Source organism: Anguilla rostrata, chromosome 1, assembly GCF_018555375.3.
Source record: "Anguilla rostrata isolate EN2019 chromosome 1, ASM1855537v3, whole genome shotgun sequence".
NCBI lineage: Eukaryota > Metazoa > Chordata > Actinopteri > Anguilliformes > Anguillidae > Anguilla > Anguilla rostrata.
This window is the reverse complement of record NC_057933.1, coordinates 31,015,677-31,038,474: the sequence shown is the minus strand read 5'-3', so window position 1 is coordinate 31,038,474 and position 22,798 is coordinate 31,015,677. Positions and strand designations below refer to the sequence as shown.

The following is a 22,798-nucleotide window of genomic DNA, read 5'->3' as shown; positions in this document are numbered from 1 at the left end:
AGATGATTCTGTGCTTCCCCAACACAGTTTGGGGAAGGCCCTTTCCTGTATATATATATATATGTAAGCAAGGCTTTTTACCTGGGCACTTCAAATAAACTACCCGAAGTAAGATACTGGAGCGCTCGTAAGGTCTGCACATTTATTGCAGGGGGGTGACTGACGTTTTGACAAGCACCTTCCTCAGAGTCAACAACAGAACAAAAGAAAAGGGGGAGGTATATATATCCTCCCATATAGTGATGTAATTGACAGCCATTAGAAAAACAAAAAAACAATGGCACTCATCATCACAGTTATCAAATAATATATGTAGAGGCATATAGCAACAGATAATAACAGTGTTTCCCCTATGGTAAAATAGGCAAGGTAAGCCTTGCTTACATATATATATATATATATATATACTCACCGGCCACTTCATTAGGTGACAGGAGTGGCACCCGGTGTGGTCTTCTGCTTCAAGGTTTGACGTGGTGTGCGTTCAGAGATGCTCTTCTGCATATCTCAGTTGTAACGAGTGGTTATTTGAGTTACTGTTGCCTTTCTATCAGCTCGAACCAGTCTGGCCATTCTCCTCTGACCTCTGCCATCAACAAGGCATTTTCGCCCAGAGAACTGCCACTCACTGGATATTTTGTACGTGAAAATCCCAGTAGATCAGCAGTTTCTGAAATACTCAAACCAGCCTGTCTGGCACCAACAACCATGCCACGTTCAAAGTCACTTAAATAACCTTTCGTCCCCATTCTGATGCTTGGTTTGAACTTCGGCAGATCGTCTTGACCATGTCTACATGCCTAAATGCGTTGAGTTGCTGCCACTTGATTGGCTGAGTAGATATCTGCGTTACCGGGTACAGTTTGCAGTTGAATAGGTGTACCTAATGAAGTGGCCAGTGAGTGTATATTGTCCTCTACTGTCAAGCACCTGAAAACTACCTTTTCATTTTCAACTTGGCTGAAGCGCGTTGGACTTTACTTTTGGGTTTTTAAGCCAGAGATTAATTTGTAACAAAGTGCTGTGGAGTGATGAACAAAAGATTGTACTCTTGGGCCACAATCAAAAAATACATATTTGAGAAAAACAGGTTTGCATTTGAAGGAAATAACACTTTGCCAAGCGTTAAGCATGGGGGTGGATGTATTATGCTTTGGGGTAGTGTGGTTGCCAGTGACACAGGAAATACTGTGCCGGTGAAAGGAAGAACTGATTCAACTAAATATCAACAAATCCTAGAAGCTAATGTCTGAAGGTCTGTGAATAAATTGATGACAAAAAGAGTTTGTGTATTTCAACAAGCCATTGATCCAAAACACACTTCAAAACAAACCATTAATTACTTAAAGGAATGAGAGATTAAGGTTATGGAATGGCCTTCATAGTCAACAGACTTGAATATTACTGAAAATATGTGGGGCGATCTCAAACACGCAATAATATTTCTGGGTTCTACAAGGAAGTGCAAATTCAACAAACAAAACTAATTGTGGATTAGAATTTACCGAAATATGCGATGTTTAATTGTTCCCTGCAGAGGTTTTTAACTTCTAAAAATATCATATTGTAGCATTTGGCCCACTGAAGCAGCAGATTGGTCTCGGCTGCTCCGGCTGGTGGAGAGAGCACACATACCTGGGTTGTGTTAACTAATCAGCCCAGGAGCTTAAAGGTGTGTTGCTCTCCACAGCTTGGGGGCAAGACTGGGAGCTCACACCAAGAGCACGCTTATGATTTTCATTTCATTTTGGTTTCAGTTTTGTTTATCTGAGCACACAAGACAGATAAAGTGAACAGCCACGGAAAAGTAGGAGGAGCTGGCCTGCTGGAAAGCGGACCACTGAAATAGTTGTCGCTCTGTTTTACTTTCTTTTGTCTTTGCTTTTTAATTTGTTGTTTTAGTTTATTGTTTTCATCTGGAACCCGTGAGGGGCGACGGTGAACATTTTTGTTTATTTGATTTTGTGTTTTGTGTGGGTGAGCGCTCTCTCTGTTTCTCTCTATGCGGCAGCCAACAGTGTTTCCCGAAACTCCCTCCCAGGGGTGACACATATATATTGTGTGTTTATGTGCGTGCGTGTAAAAGTATGTACAAACAACCATGTCACTATATTGCCAATACTTGTGCTCATATCTCAACATAGTAAATGAAAAGCCAATCTGAGCCACCTGGCAATGGACACTATCGCCATCTGGTGGCAGATCTTACTGTGCTGCAGTATAATGCTCTTTCACAACCAGATTTTTGTTTTGTTTTTATTTCTTTAGGCTGTTCGTGTCTCTTTCAATCAGAGGAAGTGATTATTTCTCCTGAGGTGAACTATTTCATTTCCTTGTGAAGATGTTCGAGGTTTTCAGTAAGCACATGGCATTCAAAGTGTTTATGAAACACTGAAATATAACATAGCACACATCCTTAAAAGGATCAGCCACTTCAGTCAACTGAGTACTATTGAATTGGTTTCAAAGCAGCAAAGATTATAAAAGTCTTGTAGCAAATCTTGGAAAGAAATATAGGTCTATCTTTAAATATAAAATATAAGTCTTAGTTTTTAAATTTTTTGTTATGGTCTGTCTTTCTGAGCATTGCCCTGATGAAGGCTTCCATCCAAAAAAAGTTAGATTTTTTAACAATAAAAATATTCTTTATCTTAATTTATCTCTAAGAGTGGCTGGAATTCTTGAATTCAGTTCTTCTTGGTGCTCTGAAAATTCAGATTTTACAGAGCACCAATTCAAGGAAGCTACAGTGAATGCACGGATTTTTTACACACCATATGCCAGGGTGTACTTCTCTCTGGTTCTCTTATCTCTCACAATGTTTACACTGGAAGACCAAAGAACTGTTTCCGCTTGTAGAGAGAGATTAAAAATGTATTCCAATAACTGCAACTTACAGCCAAAATGGACACTGCAATATAACGTTATATGTTTCAGATTTGTTTTTCAGCCTTGCTGAAAAAAAGGATAAGTAGCGTATCACTTTATGAGTGTAGATTCAGTTTCTTTCAGTCTCATTGGAAAATCAACAGTAGCCTCCTGACACTTAGTTGTCTATGCAATCCGTGCGTGAGAAAAAGGAAGACGAAACATGCTTGTCTTCCTCAAAGCATCAGCGGGCCACGGAGCCTGCAGTGGCGGACGGGGGGCGAATCACCATTGTTCTTTATTACGTCAATCAGAGGAAATGATGGAGGAGGAAGCCATAACACTTCCCAGAAATCCTGTCCCACACTGATAAGGCGCACTTGCTAATTTTAAGCAGAAAAGCAGGAAAGGCAACAGTGAGATTTTTTTGCCCAAAAATTAACCCCACCACCCACCGTGGAACGAGTCCCAGTTCTTTCTGCGTTCACTGGTAACCGGAGTCGTCCTGATGTGAAGGATTCCTCTGTTGGTGTCCATGTAATTTCTGTGGGGGTGTTATGGCGGAGGAAAAGACAAGCTTCATTTTGGATATTCTCAAAACGTATGACTTAGGTAAGAGTCTCTGGTGGTGTTTTTGCTTTCATGTTTAATTTGGCAGTGTCTTTTTTCCATTATCATTCTTCAACTTTCTCCAAAAAGTGATTATGCTATACTAGATTAGTTTCAACACAAGTTAAATAAATGGTACTTCTATAAAGCTCCCAATAAATTTTAGGTAAACAAATACTTTCAATGTCTTTCCTAGAGTAAGGTCTTCACAAGTGATATTAGTTGACAAAGTTAAATACATATGGTTGATCACAGAATCACGATGACACAGAAAAACATAATAATTAATCAAAGTAATTGGATGGACTTGAAAAACAAACAGTATGATTTATGGAGTAAATCCAGTAGGTAGTAAGATTTGATTTTGATTCAATGAAACATAACAATATATTTTGGGGGAAAACATTCTACCAAGCAAAAATGCAAGAGTTTGGTCATTTGAGATGTCAGTTGGTCCACTCTGTAACTTTATGCTTGTGATCCTTGTGGTTGTACCTTTTTGCTTGTGTTAAATATGAACATATAGCAGATTGACATTACAGTCACTATATTATGATGTTCATTTTCTATTTGCACTTTTATAAATGAATGTTTAGAAAAAACTTATCATTAAATGAATTTAGACTTTTTTATACCTGGAGAGAACTTCAAATCACTGTAATACTAATGTTCATTAATACTTCCATCGTGTCTGCTCTTGATTTCTGTGAATGATAAGTTTAAAATAATAAACTATAAGAAAGGCATGCAAGGTCTTGATGTAAAAAAGGCCAAGATCCATTTGACATTTCTTGTTAATTATTAATTATTATTATTAATTGCGAGTGTTTTTATTACAAAATAAGTTCATTTTGGTGATTGCTGTATTTCCCAAAATGTTTAAAGAGAATAAAAACCCTTGTGTTTAATTGTGAGATTAAGTAATGGTGAAATGTGGATTAAACCATGGTTATGATCATGATGTTCAAAAAGATATTTTAATTTTTATGTGTGATAAAAGTGTAAACTATGAGACAAGCATCTTGTGATCAACATTTTCATTACAGATTAATTTGCACCTGATATTCTTCTGAGCATCACCTTTCAACAAAATCTCAGTTTTGCCTTTCGTTTTAGGTTATTGCCCTGTTTTTCATCACTTTGTGTATTTCTCATGGCTCTTCCATATATAATTTGACATTCAAAATGAACACGTTTGAGCATGCTGCATAGGTACACTGCAGGATTAACTAATACCCACCATTGGAGTAATATCTATATTCTTATTGGTTGAGAGCAGTGCACAGGTCAAATGAACCCTGTCTAATTTTCCAGACAGCTTGATCCTGGCTTTTTGCTTGTCCATGCTGGTGGGACTCCTGATGGGAGCCCTGATCTACATCTTCCTGACCTGGCTTTCGAGACGAAAGGCCTCAGCCCGAATCACCAGACGGAGCCGCGCCTCCTCCACCAGCAGCCCCCCTCACAACCGCTTTGGACTCTTCCGCCACAGTGGTGCCTTCGGCTTCTATCGCGAGTCGTCACTGGATCCGTCAGAATCCCCAGGTCACAAACCCCTTTTCCGGGCCACCCCCTACCACCCGCCGCTAGCGATCGACCAGGCAGAGGGTGACGACGGTGCCCCCGCTGCGAGCCCCACCGCTACTGCGTCCGCTCCGGCTAGAGTGCCCCCGGTGCGGCTGTCCTCCTTCCGGTCCGACCGTGACCCACCAAGGGGCCCGCGAGCAGTGCAGACGCCCCCGCCCCCCTACGAAAGCGTTCTCCTGGCCTTCGAGGAGGCGTGCGCTGTGCCTCAGGTGAGGATCATGGGGAGCAGAGACTGAGCAGCAACAGAGTAGAGACTTGGCAACTACAGCAGAGCTTTCATCTTGTCCGCTGGGCACGTCTTAGCAGCTTCAATGAGAGGTGGCCCCACAGTGGCGAGACCAGGTTCCTTCTCTGCCTCCTTTTCTTGTGACTTTGGAAACTCCTGCTGGCCCTTTCCGTCCCTACTGGCAACAAGCTATAACTGGACTGGAAACGCAGGTGAAATTAATGTACTTATCTTTTGGGGATGTGTTCACTGTAAAGTTAGCATTCTGGAGAGGAATCCTATGCAGCCTCAGATTATATCAAGCCCAAAATTGGGAATGCATTCAAAGGCCCCGCAAGCAAATTGGTATCAATGTATTTCTTGCAAACACTCAAGATTCTACTTCTGAAGAATCAATGAAAAAAATCCCCCATTTTCTTGCACTTTATACATTTTTATATATTTGCAAGCATGAAAATAACGCACTTTGAAAAGTTTTGGAAAAAAGTGCAACATTGGGAGAAGTAAGACAGTACAGTTAAATGAATAATAGTGTCCTTTCACAAATTTCACTTATAAAAGAAAGGAATGGATGCTAGGATATTAATATTTTCTTCTGATCTCACACCTTACTGTCTCTTAAATACACACAAACACGTATACACACACACACACAAAAACACACTAGAAAAAGGTCTTGGTTAGCTTTAAAGAACTAGCAGCTTGACTGGAAAGAAAATAGATACAATATTTGTATCAACAGCAAGGGAAAGTTTTTCTAGGCCTACATTATAAAAATCATGAAATGGTTCAGGTCATTTCTAGAACATAAAAAGTGCAAAACTGGAATAATATTTAGGAGCTGATATAGAATGACAACTAGCATCATGATGTAGATTTTTTTCCCCCTTTATATGACATCTAATGTATTACACCAAAATGGCAGTTTCTGAAACATCAGCCATTTGAAAAATTCATTAACCTCATCATCGAAACTGGAATATAGTTGCATTTAAAGACATTTGAAGGTTAAAGCAAAATACAAGTTCATATCTAAACGAACCAGCCCTAGCAGTAGCTCATTATTTATTTTTTAAATGATTCATGAGCACGATGTCTGTAATGGCAGCCCACTGACTGTGTGGTTTGTGTTCATTGCCACATAATTGCTCTTCTTAACTTTCTCAAACTCCAGATTCTCACATTAGCAGTCCCGCAGATCCACGCTGTGCTGTTTTTTAAAAATCTTCTTCAGGAAACAGGAAATGTAACATGACAACGATGCAATTGAAAGTGGATTGCTCCATGAATGTTGAATAAAGTAGAGCAGCAAATTGTGGCAGTAAAAAAAGAGAACTGTGTCCAAACAGCATAGCTTGGGGAAATATGTGGTGCAAATGGACCATCAACGGTGTTCAGCAGTTTCAGCTTTATAATTGAATGATGTTTTAGTGCATTTTATTTATGATTGTATGATTGTACTGATTGTTTGCCACTTTGTCTGGGTGGCAGTGTTGCAGAGTGGTTACGGGTCTGTATGTTGGAGGTTACAGGTTCAATTCAGTGTTTGGGCACAGCTTTGTAAGAGTACAGGAAACAATCGTTTTAGTGGCTGGTGAGATGTTCAGTACCTAGTGCAGTAGCCTCCAACCCTGAATGAAGCAGCACAACATTGGATTTGCAATATAGAAAATGATTCGTTTGCATGGAGGTGTAAGTGGGCCACATGATGAAGTCTATTTTACCTCCTCACGTGGCCTCAAGTGCATAAAATTGTACAGAAAATGTAACATAGTTTTAAATCCACTTCTTGTACATGTCCTAAAGTCTTAATAAAGCCAGATTAAAAATTACAATTGCATTTTGCCCTCCTGTCTGCTCTTTGCTTTATCTCAGCTAAATTAAATTGCTGCTTATATTTTACAAGTATTTTCACCTGTCATCTTTAGTGCAGAGTTTGGGACCGTTCAAGACACAGAAAATAACAGTGATCATGATTAAGGCTGGGTGTTTGTCACAGAAAATGGCTGAAGGCTGGAGCAGTCATGGCAAAGTTGTTAAAAATCTTGGTAAAATAGAAGAAATCGTTTTTTAAAATAATAATAATATTAATTTATTAAATTAATTAATAGATCTCATGCGCAGCAGTGGGAAAATAACATGCACAACAGTAGCAACAGTAATGAAATAAAAAATAAATCAAAAGGCAGTTGACGGCTCCTAGGAACACCCTATGAGCAGAATCGCACATTGATAGGCTTGGACATTTCATCACTTAATTCAATTCATCACGAAAAAAAGAGCATGCTTTTTTTGCATTTAATTTAACAGAAGATTAGAAATTGAGCACGCTCAAATCACTAAAATAAAACATTTTCATTTCTTTAAAGTCTGTTTTGCTACAGTAGGTCGTACATTGCAAGGTTTGATCTTTGACCTTTGGTGAGCTTTGATACGGTACAATACTACTTTGATCTGTTGCCACTGATGCTACTGTAACAGGGGAAGGAGCGCTGGGCATCAACACTTTTGAGTATACATTGTCACACTTTGTGTGGATCTATAGCCTACAAATTACACTGTAGGCTAAGTTAAGGTTGACACTTGACATCCAAAACTGCTGAAAAATCATGAAAAGCAAACAAAATGAGGAAATAGAAGAAATGGCAAAAGATGGGGAAAATCGTGGAATTTGTGGTACCTGCCACTTCCATGTCAAACACTCAGCCTTAATAATGTTCATTAGGCTATATGACCCCCCAAAAACACATCAGCTAACCATGGCAGAACACAATTAGTGCTTTAGGGGCTCCGTAAGAACCTTTGTTTCATTTCTCATTTTTTTTGTGAGACATGTAGTTCAAATAGTGCATGCATTTTTGCCAAGGGTGTCCATTTAAATGACAGTAAAAACTGAGTAGGTCCAAAAACCATGGGCAATTGGAAGTGTTGCTCTTACCCCCTCACTCCTACGCTCACTGTAATATTGGTCTTTCTAGGCAGAAATATCCATCAAATATGTTATCAGATAATCTAGTTCAGTTCAATAGATTAAATCAATAAAAATCAGTTAGTATTAAAATTAGTCTGTTCACAGGTAATGTTACACTGGTGTAACACTGAGCTGAATTGCACGACTGATATCTTGTGTACTTTGTCCAGGCACAGAGGGTGTGGTTATCCCACCCATTTTATCCAGATAGGCAAATCAGAGCATGTGCCTTTTTGTCCACACCTGTATTCAATCATGTCTCGTAAAATGAAGAATAGATTAGCTCTACCAATAAGGGATGCCATGGATGTGTTTCCTGAGACAGACAATGAAAGTAACCCCTGAGCAATCTGCAACTGTTTCACTTCTACAGGAAGAAACCAACAGGGAATACATGTAGTTGCTTTGTCGGGAGTACTTTGCACGACTCGAGGAGGGGTTCTTAAACCTCTCAGTATGCCATAAACATGCCATCTGGTTGATGACCTCTACCTCTAAGAAAATAGTTAATGTATGACAGCATGCAGAGATGTGGTGGCTATTTACGACAATAGGAATATCATATACTAACTGTATAAAGCATGTAGGCTATTTTGCAACATTAATAATATGCAGTGAATTACACTTGTCATTATATTAGGCTACCTCTGATGTATAAATCAGACATGGTTTATCTTATTAAGAGGTATAAAATACTGTATGAAATACCATGAAGACTACCCTTTTTCTGTTAGCCCGATCTGAATTCTTTGTGAAACCGGACCACAATTTGGGAACCCCTGTGGTACAGTACCACCTTAGAGAAAGGCAGCATCTTAGGAGATGCCAGGATGGGTTCAAAACCGCGTTTTGGTTGTTAAATTTGATGACGAGCCACAATGGCTGGAAAGATCTCTTAAATGTTGCGCTAATAAATGAATTGAACCGGGAAGCAAACGCGCATCTTAGCCAACTGCTCCTTTAAGCACGTGTAATATTTTGGAAGGGTTAAGGAGCAAGTTAAAGGGGCACACGGACTGCATGAAGAAAACTCCACGGTCATGCAGGCAGGCAATATGCATATTGCCTTAATTTATTTCTGAACTGAAACCATAACCCATCATTTTGCTTTAGTTTTTGTCGGTTAACTAGCCATATATGAGCGATTAGTTCCGGATATTTGAATGGCTTCAATTCCATTGAAAAGCTAACCACCAGTTGCAACCGTCTGTCTGTCAGCTGCTTGAGCTTTTGTAAAAATGTGATGCGCAATTGTACCAATAATTTTGGTAACAAACCGGATATAATACAACCTTCAACGAATGAGAAATTGGTCGTAAACAAATGAGATGACACGACGAATCCGAAAACAAGTTTAGGCATGCCACCGGCAAGGACGTTATTTCAGGTGAAGGCAGAGAAAACCTCAAGTAGCTTTTATTACCATATAAACATGGAACCAAACGGTGTTCGGGGAACAGGTTGGTAAACATCCACACGTAATTAACTTATTTATCAACAGTTTTGTGTAGGTTAATATCTTATATTGAGTCGACTAGGCTAATGAACATCAGCATAAACGTGATAAATTAATCTATTGGGATATTTTGGGGTATCGCATTAGTGTAGTTATAAACAGTTACCCGAGTGGCAGGGTTCAACGGATGGGTGCTATTCTGTACATGGAGTTATAATCTCGTGATTAGGACCTGAAAAGTGCTCCCCCCCACAAGTATGTTTAGACTACGAGTGAATAGGCATGTATCATCAGTTAATATCGCAACTTTTGTGCTGTTTCGTTGATGTCCGTTTCACTGTAGCCTGATATGTTTCTTTTTTGTTGCAATTCTACAGATAGCAATGCGCTAGAGGAAACCCCTACAGTAACCCCGAGGATGTCAAGACAACAGGTCCTCACACTGATATCAGTTGCATCTGTAAATTTCAGTTCAATGATATGTTACTCCATACTGGGACCTTTTTTCCCCTATGAGGTAATTTGAAATATAAAAGTTTAATTTACCTAATTATGAATGTACGTTCTTTTTTAAACTGGCGAAATAGTTAAGCGGCTTATTGGGCTACATGTCAATTATAGAACAATACTACTCTGTTTTGCTTTGGAGCTGTTTCAATGAGGTCGTTGTTGTCGGAACCACGTGTATTGGATAGGGAAGATCCTTGGGACAGCGACTTGATTAAGCGCAGGAGTGTTGAGGCACACGTGAAGTGCATGCGCACGATGTTTGATAAAATGACAGGATTCCTTCTGGTTGAAGGCTTACACTGCGCCTACATATCAATTCCTACATGCTTACTTGGGATGATGATTTAAAATTATTTCACAGGTCAATGATATATATAATGTGCTCGATTCCAAATCGATTCCTAGCATGGGGAAGAATCTATTTTTAAACGGGTCTTGGCGGCACCACTCGTTGCATAGAAAATGCATGCGCGCACATCAATACCCAAGTTTTCCCATCGTAATAAAGTCTTAATGCTTATCCTATTGTGTCAGTAAACACAGTCAATGTCAGATATGATACGAATAATTTTATTCTTAACTGTTGTGAGCCCACAAAACCAATATAAAATGGCTGGGCTGAAGACGTGTGCATTATTTTTATATTGATGCCCGGCTAAAAAGTAGCGCCTGAATAAGATAATCACCGTACTAAATTAGGCCTAATGCCCATCGATGTGACTCGATATATATAATATAATAAAATAATGTGAGAACATGTAAGCCATCAGTTATATCATACTTGCAACAGTGTCAGCTTAATGTCCACAAATGACTGTATAGAGTGGGTAGTCTAGTTATACTGTGTGATAAATTAATAAATGGAGCCAAGTTCCAACATCTACATACATAGCCTTTATGAGGAAAAAAAAGATAGAGTAGGCACATATCAGACAAGTAATCATCAATCCATTACTCGCACCCATCCGTATTTCTTACTGGATAGTTATTCCTTGCTCATGAGGGGTTTTCCGACTTTTCCATCTTGTCATGTTTTGCAGAACACAATTAAATGCAGGATTTATTTTGTTTGTTTATTTATATTATAATTTATTTTTGTGCCTTTTCTTCTTCTAGACATCTTGTCTCACTTACTTAGTAAAACAGATATAATTCTGTACCCATCCATCCCCACCCCCTCAAAAATAAATAAAAAATAAAGTAATAAAGAATAATTGTGCCTGCATTGTTGAGTTTAACAGCATCTCTGAAATGCCATTCAGATTCTTGTAAACATTTAATAAATCATTCGCCCCCTCTCAAGGTCAATATTAAAGCAGGACATCACTAAGGTGATCCTCATTTGAATGTCCTGGCTCTGTGTTTCTGTTTATAACTTTGTCTCTTTGTCTGAATACATTGAAAGTGACAGGAGTGTTTGTTTCTGATCCAGGCAAAGAAGAAAGGGGCCAGTCAAACTGTTATTGGCCTCATTTTTGGGTGCTATGCCTTGTGCAATTTGATGGGATCTTTAATACTGGGTAAATATGTAAGTGCCACCCTGGGATGTTTCCAGACAGTGCAGAATGTTTTTGTGTTGTGCATTTTATCACAATTGTGGTTTCATGTCTTTTCAGATTGTTCAGATTGGTGCAAAATTTATGCTAGTTTCAGGTCTGTTTGTGTCATCAGTGTGCACTATTCTGTTTGGGTAAGTTTGGAGTTGTTTCTCTCAGAGATTTAAGTCCTCACAGTCTGACTGTAAATTTTTGAGCTTTCTGTGTCTCAGATAATGCTGTTTTTTGGTTGCTGACATTTAAACAAACCACAGCAAGCACGCACATTATGAATGTGCAATATTGCCTTTAATCTGTTTCTCAGAGTTAAGGACAGAGTGCATTACAGTAATATTGTTTAATAATCTTAGACTGTTTCCTGCTTTAAGAATTCTTATCACTACTATCATACTGCTATAGGAAAGGTCTGAGTAAGGACACATAACTGTACTGTTCATAGGTATCAAAATCCTGAAAACACAAATAATACTGTCCAAATTGGCATTTGTCATATGCTTAACTCTGAACACATTCATTATATTGAATCAAAATCCAAAATTCTAGTCAAACATTTCTACAGTTCTATTATGATTGGAAAAGTGGTCTTCCCTACTGTATTTCCCCCCCTCAAAAACATGTATCACAATTATTGGCACTCCTAGAAATTTTTATGAACAAAATCTAATAGCATGTTCCCATTTACTTTAAGTGGCTATCCATGTCTTTCTGTTTCAGTTGAGGTATAAATACCAAGTGACACACATTTAAAACTAATTTAGTCATCCATCAACATGGGGAAGGTCAGAGAACACAAATAAATGCTTTTATTCAAAGCGGCGTACAATAAGTGCATACCGAAGGCTGTTGTAACAATTACAAAACTCAGGTCCGATAAGGTACAGTACGCATTATCTAACAGTTATTCATAGCCATGAACACACAAAGTTCAGTTCACACAGTAAGCATAGGCTAGGTCATTAAATTACAGTAAGTCAAACCAGTGGCGATTTTAGCATGGCATTTCTGGTGGAGCAGTTTTGTATGACGTCACTATCACAAAAAATAAAGGTAGCCAATTAGTCTACGGTAGCCCTATTCTATTATATGGGCTACACTGTAAGTGCCAGGGAGCAGAAAGATTTACAAACTGAATAATAAAATAAAGACTTGTTCAAACTTGAACTGAATAAACTTCAAAAATTAAAATAAAATCACACTTAACTTGAAATTGAAAACTTTAGCTAGCTAGAGTGAGAGCACCTATTATCAACCACCCGAGGGGGGGGGGGTGTATCGACCACCCTAACTGCTAGTGTATTTACTTTGTATTTTTTAGAGAGAACTGGACATCGTTACCTATTAAAATGTAAGTCCTGTAAAAATACACATAATAAGCAACACGCTTGGAATTATCTCATCACGACCCATTAAATGCAATGGCGCAGAGGTTGCTTCATAATTTCAAACTGCTTTCCTAACGGCTATTTTGCATCCTGCAACTTGGGTTACAACAGTGAATATGTACGGATTCCTAGACATGCTGATAGCTACCACCCTTTCTCATATTAACCTTAAATACGCAAGATAGGACACTTATACAGTATGCTAGCAAATTTTTGTCGAGTTCCATTCATTTATATGGGGTAGTCGATACACGTCCCCATAGCTAGCGCTGGACCACGTCTGACTTATTTGCCGGCACAGAAAAAAAATTACGAAAGTACTGAAAAAATAACCACTGAAGGATAACAAGGACATTTTTTCCTACATAACTAGGTACAGGTTGTTACCGATATTTTGCCTATTTCATATATAGTTCAAATCTATTTACGTTTTCTGTCAAATATAATAGGTGCTCTCACTCCAACATTAGCGATAGACGTACACTAACCAATTAACGGTTACGTTTATTATTTCTTCGCCACCTCAGGTGGCTCACCTGTTGCTAGGCAGAATTTGTAGGGGCAGAAATGTTTCTGCCCCTCCGCTCAACATAATTTGCAGGAGGTTTTCCTTGCCAACGTAGATCAAGCTCACGTTGTTCCCCTAGCAACGATGGGGCAGAGTGGTCCGCTGCCCCACAGCAGAGAGATAAGACAGGTAGCGCAGTCCGCAGCGCTAGCGCGCATACACACACACACACACACACACACACACACACACAGGAAATTACTCCAAAACAGCACTATAAGGATTGTGAGTCAAGTTTATTACATTTATACACGCCTATTTCACCACTGAATCACTTTTGTGTTAAATATAAAATACATTATGCCACAATGTTCAGGTGTCTCTCTGCGCCCCAGACACTCCTTTTTTTATTGGCAGCGAATTGGTATTGTTTTTATGTTTTTTGATCTAATGTGATTGGACAATTCTCGACGCTATCTTTCATGTTCACGCCCGCCATTAATATAACTACGGATGCGTGACTGTCACTCCTGCTCCTTAGCTAGCTGACTGGTACTTTCAGGAGATGGCAACTTCAAGTAGAACCACGGAAATCAAAGAAAATTTGGTTATTTCCTTACAAAAACGCCCTTTCACAAGGTGTTCACTGGAAGAAAAAAGAGGATAAAGGAGCTTGGACCGGACCGACCCAATTTACAAGTTCGGCAGCAGGCAAGTGATCGAGGACGAGCCTACACCCGGGGCTTCTCCCACTCTTGTTATGACAAATGGAGTTGGCTAGCTGGATGTGGTGTGAGTTATGCCTTTTATTGCGTTCCCTGTTTGCTATTTCGGCACCGAAGCGTTGTGGACAACGATGGGGGTACAAGACCTATAACATCTTTCTGAAAAATGCAAACGGCACGAAAGTAGCCGCAGCCGTCAAGACAATAGTATAAGACTAAATTTTTTTGGCAGGCTTAGCATTGCTGAACAGCTAGATGAAGGCTACAGGATTGGCATTAGAAGGCACAACGAAGAGATGACAAAATCGACACATCCTGTCCAGAATAATAGACTGTGTGAAATTTTGTGGAGCCTTTGAGTTGGTTTTGCGTGGCCACGATGAGAGTGAGAGCTCCGATAATCCCGGGATATTCCATGGGTTGGTGAATTTTGTTGCCTCCTTTAAACTTCAGCATTCACATATTCACATTTTTTCCAGCAGATGACAGCAGAAGGCTCTATAAATGACCTTGGAGTTAGCTAATATTTTCCTACTCTTTTTATGACTTCATAGAATGTGAAGTAATGTGAATGTGAAGTGGGAGTAAAAATTACTTCAGTAATTCCATATTTAGAAATTGAGCTGTTGCCTGTTGGTAACTTCAGGTGATGTAGCCTAGGGGAAATGGGCATATTGTCATCTGTACATATTATTTTATATTATTAAGGAGGACAAAATATGTTCAAGTAGTGCTACTGTTCAGTGTTTAGGCAACATTACAGTGTGTTGTGTTGTTTTTAGATTTATTTATTTTATTTTATTTTATTTTATTTGCTGAGCTATGAAGTGCTGCTTCAGTTTGTTGTTCCCCCCTAAAAGTGCGCCCCCCTAAAAAATTTTATCACCAGCCGCCACTGGTTTTCTCGTCACCTTTTGGTATCGCCCCAGCTCGCTTGGAACCTCAACGGAGGTGATACCAAAAAAAGTAGCAGGCATCAGGTACTATCCACAACTTTTGCCCAATAGAAAACCAAAAAAGACGAGTACAGTCCAGTCGAGTTCAGCCGGTACCATGCAGTGGAAAAGCGACTTTTGATCAATTCACATCTCCAGCAGGTCTATCCTAGTTCAAGTCAACATCCATTTATTTTGAACCTGGTTTCATAGACAGATGAGGCAAAAATAGCATTTTGCCCATAAAAACAAGAGGTGGGTTTGGTGTAAAAGGAGGAGTGGTCATTCAGAAAATAACCTAATCTCCTCTGTGGTGGTTGTCTGATTTTGTGAGGCTGTTTTGCTTCCAAAGGCCCTGGGAACTTTGTTAGGATCCACGGCATCGTGGACTTCATAAAATGGCATTAGATTTTTATAACAAAATCTGTCTACCTCTGCCAAGAGGCTAAAACTGGGTCATGGTTGGATCTTCCAACAGGACAATGATCCTTTGAATTCCTCTGAATCCACAAAAAATGATTAACTGTCCCCAGAATTAAGCTTTTTTAATTGCCGTTCCAGTCCCCTGACCCAAACCCTATTGAAAACTCAGTTATAGGCCTTGGGCCACAGGTTTTCAGAATAAACACAAGTTTGCATTATTTTTTCTCTGAGCAATGATATCACAGTACAATTATATGATTTTCTCGATTGCTGAGTATAGAAAATAAAGTGAATTTTATTCATTGTTTTGTTCATATTAATTGAGGGTGCCAATAATTATAGAGGGCACTCAAATGCTTCAAATATGAAAGAGGAAATAAAAGAAAATATGAAAAAATGAAGTGCATTATTGGATCTATTCAGCACTCCTCATTCACTCATTTTGCACATGAAAAGTTCAAACAAATACAGTCACTTCTTCTGATAACCATCCTAGATGCTTGCTGCCTGTTAAATTGGATGGATTGTGTACATCCTTGCAAATTTTATTCTAAATCCTTTGATTAATTTTTCTACTTTCATTTTGTAGCTTGCTGGACAAAGTTCCTGGGACAACAACATTTGTAGCACTGTGTTTTATAATAAGGTCTATCGATGCTCTTGGCTTTGCAGCTGCTATGACGTCCTCCTTTGCCATTTCAGCAAAAGTATTCCCCAACAATATAGCAACTGTTTTGGTAAGTATAGTTGATCTGTGTGTCAGAGCTAGAATGGTATGTGGATAAGTACCAAATCCACACAAATGGTATGGGCATTAAAATGTAGTTACTTCGTTTTGCAAGACGACAATGTATGGACTTGTTTGCAAGTCACGGCAAGGTCGCTGCTCCATACATCAACCAGGATTCATAATTGTAACACACTTTGCCCTCAGCATTAAGTAACAGAATTGAACACTCTCTTTTCCCATTGTTCAGGCATTTTTTGCAAGCAAATGAACTCACAATGTTATCTTCTGAACAGAAAATGTAACCTTTACTTCATTTAATGCTTCATGAAATGAAAAACATTTTGTTTCGTTTTATATTTTTCTGTGAACATCTTGCTTTATTTTTTCACCTTGAAATTTTTTTGCAAGCTGCCATTATTTCTCAGTGCGGGTGTCTTCGTTGCCCACTATTTTTGATGACTTGCATACATTTTAGCCTGAATGCAGTTTTTCACCTCCTTTAAATAAGCAAACATACTTATTCTGGAAGGAATTCTTATTTTTTACATATCAACCTGTAGATGAGTGGATTTGGCATCGCACAAACACGTGTGTTCTCATTTCAGGGTTGTTTGGAGATTTTCACTGGCCTTGGTCTGATACTGGGTCCTCCTTTCGGGGGGATGTTATATCAGTCGTTTGGATACGAGCTCCCCTTCATAAGTTTGGGCTGCGTCCTTTTTCTGATGGTTCCATTCAACATGTATATGCTACCAGCCTTTGGTGAGTTTCTGCCATGCATTTGTCCAGGAGTCTGAGTATCCTAGACTATGGATATCATTGATCACTGTCCAATGCCAGCATTTGCTCCAGCTCACTTTTTTTGTGTTTGCAGCTCAGCTTTCATCTTTTTGTCCCCACTGAATACCGCTGTTATAGTACTGTTGTATAAATGCTGCATTGTTGATACATCATGATAGATTTATTTGTTTTTGATCTATTCATTCCATTTTGAAAATTCTCCGCTTCAGATGCCGTACCCTCTACGGATTCCTTTTTTAGGCTGTTCACCCTTCCAAAAGTTTTTCTCATCTGTTTTGTGGTCTTCACATTGAGCTCAGGACTAGGCTTTCTGGATGCAACTTTGTCCATTTTTGCCACTGAAAAGGTAGAGTGGCATCATTTTTATCTGAAAATATAACTGCATGTTACTGTGGTTCTTGAAGTAGAAACGTGATGCTTTGTGTGAAGTGGAAATGTATTGTTCCCTTTGTCTTCTGAGTCTATAGTTTAGTATGTCCCCTGGCTACGTGGGACTCCTGCTGCTTGGGGTGTCTCTCCCCTACTGCCTGTCATCACCTTTGCTAGGCGTTGTCAGTGACAAGTTTCCTGTAAGTACAGCAAGGTGTTCGCTGAGAGAAACTTCTATGTTCTTTCTACACTGTTTTGCTGAAAGTCATACTATAATGCACACATTTTGAACTGAAGAATGGTAAACCTATTATTGTGCACTTCAGTCTAAGCTGTGCATAAGGATTATAAATTCTATATTGTCAAACCATGCAGAAGATATGTGAACTGAGTCTTTTGATGTCATGCTTTGTATAAATTGAGCATAATTCAAAATGGGATGTAATAATTTTAAGACAGGGGCTCCTAAACTGAAGTCTGGGATCCTCAGAAAAAATAAAATTGTATTCTTCAATATTTCATATTTTAGAATGTCAGTCAGTCAGTCATGATTCTTTATTATCTTGCATAGGGAAATTCACGTAGCTGCTGTTTCTGTGCCTTAAAAAAACAATAACACAATACAAAGTATAAAAAATCTAAAAATGACACATTAGCTAACACTAATTTAATTCTCATTCTAAAACATTATGGCTGCCAGAATGAACAAGCTCCTTTATATAGCTCACCACCAGATAATATTTTATGTCTGGTTTACCCATCATTGGTGATATTGTAGCCTTGCTTGCCAGGCTATTCTCTATCCTCATGGATACTGACCTGGCCAGAATAATACTGTATTTCTGGATAAGCCCACCCAAATGGCAGGGACGAGCCAATTTGATACCACATCAACAGTTTAATTTGACAAATCACAGTTGGGACCAGTACATTCTGAACTGGTGTGCATTGTAGCCTGTGGGGGGGGTGTTGGATAAAGTTTTCTAAATGTATTTGTTTTCCTGAGGTGGTGTATTTATATGTTAAGTCCGTTAGGAAATGGCTCATGGTTCTGGGTGGCTTGGCTACAGCCTTGGGGTTTTGTTTACTGGGCCCCGCCCCCTTTCTTCACATTCAGAGGTAGGTACGTTTGTATTTCTCTGGTCATAAAACCTAGAATGCCTTCATCGACTGATTAGATATGGGAGACATAGAGATATTAAACCTAGTATTCTTTTAATTTCTTGAGACATTAAACCCACTCATAATTGTCCTGATCCCTCTTATCTTACTAAAAATAGAATATGACATATGCATATACCTTGTAAAAATGGTTATTTGAGATGTATGTTCTCTCTTTAGTCAGCTTTGGCTCTTGATATTTATGCTGACTATCATTGGCTTCTCCCTGGGAATGACTGGAATACCCACCTTCCCAGAGATCCTCAATTGTGCATAGTGAGTATGCGTATGTGAGCACACACACACACACACACACACTCACAGGCACACACTACAGTCACTTCTATTCACACACGATATACACTACACTCACAAGTAAATATATGCATGACAGCCCAGCTAAATAAATACAACACTCTTACACATTTAGATGTACCATAAATGCAGTCAGATGATAATACAGGTATATATAAAAACGAAAACATGTCTCCTGTCTTTATCCCAGTGAAAATGGATTTGAGGAAGGCCTAAGCACGCTAGGATTGGTTTCTGGGTTGTTTGGAGCAGTGTGGTCCATTGGGTAGGTTTTTATCTTCATAATTTGCTGTGCTATGTCTCCAAGGAAGAAGTTAATTATTGATCAAGGTAGATTCTCTAAATATGGCATGGTCAAGTTGTCAGTAGTTAATAAGTAAATGTTTTTTTAATTTGATTTTGGTACTGTAGAAAAATAATTCTCATCCAGAGAACACAAGTAAAAATGACTTGTTTGGGATTTTTTTAAAAACAAAAAAAAAACTGAGCTGCAATGAATTCATTATTATCTGGTGATTTTGTAAGTTTGTAAGACTGGACCATTATCCCAACCAAGCATGTGCCAACAGTGGCCAGTAGCCCTGCAAGGGGATGCAGAATTACTTGTAGTTCGGTAGGGTTCAGTTGGTCGGAATCTGCATCATATCTTTAGTGGTCTCCGCTGGTTGATCAGGTACCTGCAGTCTGCTTGCTAAAGCTGCACGTGAAGCATCTTTCTCTGACTCATGACTGTGCAAGCCTGGCTTGTGGGCTGCGATGTGAAAAGAAGCATATGGCAACATCATGTGCTTTGGAGGAGAGTGCTTCACAAAATGGGGTATAATATACAGTACCTTCAATGGTGTTCAGACATACTTAATTCTGCTCTTAAAGGATGTTCTTTGGCCCGACATTCGGTGGTTTCATGACGCAGACTATGAATTTTGAGTGGGCCGCTACCGTCGAAGGAGTAATTGGCTTTCTCGCTGTGAGTAACGTGACCGATTTCTCTGACACAAAATTACAGTAAATTCTAATTTACTGCTGAATTAGTACTGGCAGACCTGGGAAGTTACAGCTAGGTCTTTTTTGTGGCCTGGGATGTATTGTTGAGGGAAGATGCCAATGTTTTTACCAGTATTGTACTTTGGTACATATGTGCTGTATGTGTTTGGATTTATAAAATAAAAGTAAATTACAAGTGCTTAAATGTAGAGTTGCCAGGAAGTACAGTAGATAGATGAAAAGCAATCAGGGAGTAGACGGCATAATGGCAGATAAGACAGATAACAGACAACATGCCAGGAATGTTATTTTTGTTTACAGTGGCATATTTGAATATAGTTTGGTGACTTAAACATTTTATTGGAACATATTAATTTGTGTTTTTGTCCATCCTTAGTCCATTCTCTTGGGCATATATTTCATAACTGAAAGAGTCCAGACAAACAGGTGAGAGTTTGTGCATTCTACACATCAGGCCAAGCCACACAAAGAGACATCTTGAAAGTGGATGTTTTTTTAAATGTTATATTGCAAATCTTCTGATGTGGCATTCAATTATTATAAATGTAAGAATCTTCTGTATTAAGTGCGATCTTAAAATTTTTAAGAAAATGTGAAAGGTTTTCACCTTACATTTTTATCATTGCAAATACTATGAATGCTTTGATCAGTACTGTTTCTTTTACATGAGATGAAGATTACAAGATTAAGAAGCAAGCAGTGCGTGTATTCAATTATATTAAATTTTGTATCATTCCAAGGCCTTCTCGAGTAATTGATGGTGAAACCCCAGAAGAAAGTGCTCCGCTTTTAGGTCAAAGTCCAACAGACTCTGTCCAGACGCAATACCAGTGAGGAACACCGTCAAGCAAAGAGTTGAACAATTGCTACACTTTTTTGTTCTTATATATTTTATTCATATCATTCGGTTTGTAACAATTACTTTAATAAGTTACATAATTCTTTTGAAAGGCTTTTCACATTTCAAATCAGCAAATTTGAAATGTAAACGCAAAGACAGCCTTATTTTCCTGTCAGATTTAAACACTACCTGTTTGATTGAAACAAATGACTTTAATAAAATAACTTATTTTGTTATCTTTGTTTTGCATCAGCATTCCTCAGTTTTAACATTATGTGACCTAACAGCAATGCCCAGAGTGAAACTCAGATTATTTCATATGTATTTGTGTCCTGTTGAACCAAGGGATCAAGAGTAGGATGATGACAATAATAATACTATGCTGCCCTTTTTATTGACATTTCTAAAGCCTTTGATACAGTTGACCATTCCATCTTAATTGATAGATCAAGGGATGTTGGTTTTGGGTCTGCAGCAGTAAACTGATTTACAAATTACCTTTCTAATAGAATCTAATGTGTATGTGTTGATGGCCATAAATACTCTTTTCTTGAAGTAACTAAAGGAGTCCCCCAAGGCTCCATTCTGGGTCCTGTGTTATTTACTATTTATATTAATAATCTTTCACATGCTTTAATCAACTCAAATTGTAATATTAGCTTATATGCTGATGATAGTTATTTATTGCCATGCCCCCCACCCTTGCCCAAGCCTTTCAAATACTTCAGAATGTTTTTAATTATATTGAGTCAGCTCTTTTTGATCTACAGCTGGTACTTAATGCAGGCAACACTAACTGGCTAGTATTTTCAGTCTCATTCTCAGTCCATAGATGAATTGAAAATCAGCACGCTAGATGATAAAGGCATTGAAAGAGAATCTTGCTATACCTACCCTGGGATCTGGCTTGATGATAAGCTTAGTTTTAAATTGCACATAGATAAATAATTTTTTTTTTTTAACTTATGAAGTTAGGTTTCTACTTTAGGAATAAATCTTGTTTTAGTTATAAAATCAAGAGATAGCTACATTTCTGTTGGTTTTAGACTATGGACATGCACACTGCTTCCTCTACTTTACATGCCTTGGATGCTGTTTACCATAGTGCCTTACGCTTCATTTCAGGTGCTAAATCATTAACCCATGATTGTCTGCTAAATAAATGGTCTGGTTTGACTTCTTTACATCTGCGTAGATTTATCAACTGGTATATATTCATTTATAAAACAATAATTGGTCTATTTCCTTCCTACCTCAGCTGCCTACTAATTACAAAATACACATAGGCCTAATTATCACCTCCACTCCATGATGTGATACTTTTTAAATTTCCTCGTCCTTCTACTGAATTTGGAAAGCAAGGTTTCAGATATTTTGGAGCATATATTTTTTCAATTAGAATATTTTCACCGGCCAGCACTCACGGCTTTCTTTCCCTTTATGCTTTTTGACAGTTGTTTCACACTCACCTGCATCCTTCTTAAATTCATGTTTCTGAGTCTGAATGCATCTGTAGGAAGTGTACCAGAATGGTTTTACTCAGTCATCGGTCTTATGTGTCTATGATTTACCATCTCCATGCTTAAAGGTTTTATTGTTTTATTAATGAGCACCTCATTAGTCACCAATTGTATAATTAGTGACTACATAGTCTGTACTTACTGCCAAATGATTTCTGAACTCAGTGTCTTCAGCAGCGATCTCAAACTGGAGGGCCTCTGCTGATTTTTCATGTGCTCCTGCACTTAAGTGCTTAAGTCACTGATTGGCTAAAGAGTCTGCATTCCTTGGTTCCAAGGCCTAACTTGGCTGCTGAAAAA

At 38.5% G+C, this 22,798-nt stretch overlaps 2 protein-coding genes across 4 annotated transcripts; both read left to right on the top strand.

The window, feature by feature from the left end:
• Window positions 1-3,227: 3,227 nt before the first annotated feature.
• On the top strand, window positions 3,228-7,125 carry LOC135254349 (myc target protein 1 homolog). The gene is made up of 2 exons (XM_064334438.1): window positions 3,228-3,480; window positions 4,792-7,125. The coding sequence occupies exons 1-2, from the start codon at window positions 3,426-3,428 to the stop codon at window positions 5,298-5,300; spliced, it is 564 nt and encodes a 187-aa protein (XP_064190508.1). The 5' UTR covers window positions 3,228-3,425; the 3' UTR covers window positions 5,301-7,125.
• Window positions 7,126-9,252: 2,127 nt separating this feature from the next.
• slc18b1 (solute carrier family 18 member B1) lies at window positions 9,253-22,162 on the top strand. 3 transcript variants are annotated; one of them, XM_064334437.1, is made up of 14 exons: window positions 9,253-9,648; window positions 10,095-10,234; window positions 11,660-11,755; window positions 11,844-11,917; window positions 16,346-16,493; window positions 17,092-17,248; window positions 17,497-17,633; window positions 17,755-17,856; window positions 18,684-18,775; window positions 18,998-19,093; window positions 19,323-19,397; window positions 20,006-20,099; window positions 20,514-20,563; window positions 20,878-22,162. In XM_064334437.1, exons 2-14 carry the CDS (start codon window positions 10,136-10,138, stop codon window positions 20,969-20,971), a joined length of 1,314 nt encoding a protein of 437 aa, XP_064190507.1. In that variant the 5' UTR covers window positions 9,253-9,648; window positions 10,095-10,135; the 3' UTR covers window positions 20,972-22,162. The 3 variants fall into 3 exon arrangements, with proteins under 3 accessions (XP_064190507.1, XP_064190506.1, XP_064190502.1); XM_064334432.1 differs by having other exon boundaries at window positions 9,260-9,721; XM_064334436.1 differs by lacking the exon at window positions 11,660-11,755 and having other exon boundaries at window positions 9,258-9,721.
• The last annotated feature ends 636 nt before the right edge of the window (window positions 22,163-22,798 follow it).

Coding starts and splice junctions, on each gene's coding strand:
- LOC135254349 (XM_064334438.1), top strand. CDS start 3,426: ATGGCGGAGGAAAAGACAAGCTTCATTTTGGATATTCTCAAAACGTAT. Junction 3,481..4,791: donor TCTCAAAACGTATGACTTAG/GTAAGAGTCTCT, acceptor CTAATTTTCCAG/ACAGCTTGATCCTGGCTTTT.
- slc18b1 (XM_064334432.1), top strand. CDS start 9,622: ATGCCACCGGCAAGGACGTTATTTCAGGTGAAGGCAGAGAAAACCTCA. Junction 11,756..11,843: donor CTTTAATACTGGGTAAATAT/GTAAGTGCCACC, acceptor ATGTCTTTTCAG/ATTGTTCAGATTGGTGCAAA. Junction 18,776..18,997: donor CCCTTTCTTCACATTCAGAG/GTAGGTACGTTT, acceptor TTCTCTCTTTAG/TCAGCTTTGGCTCTTGATAT.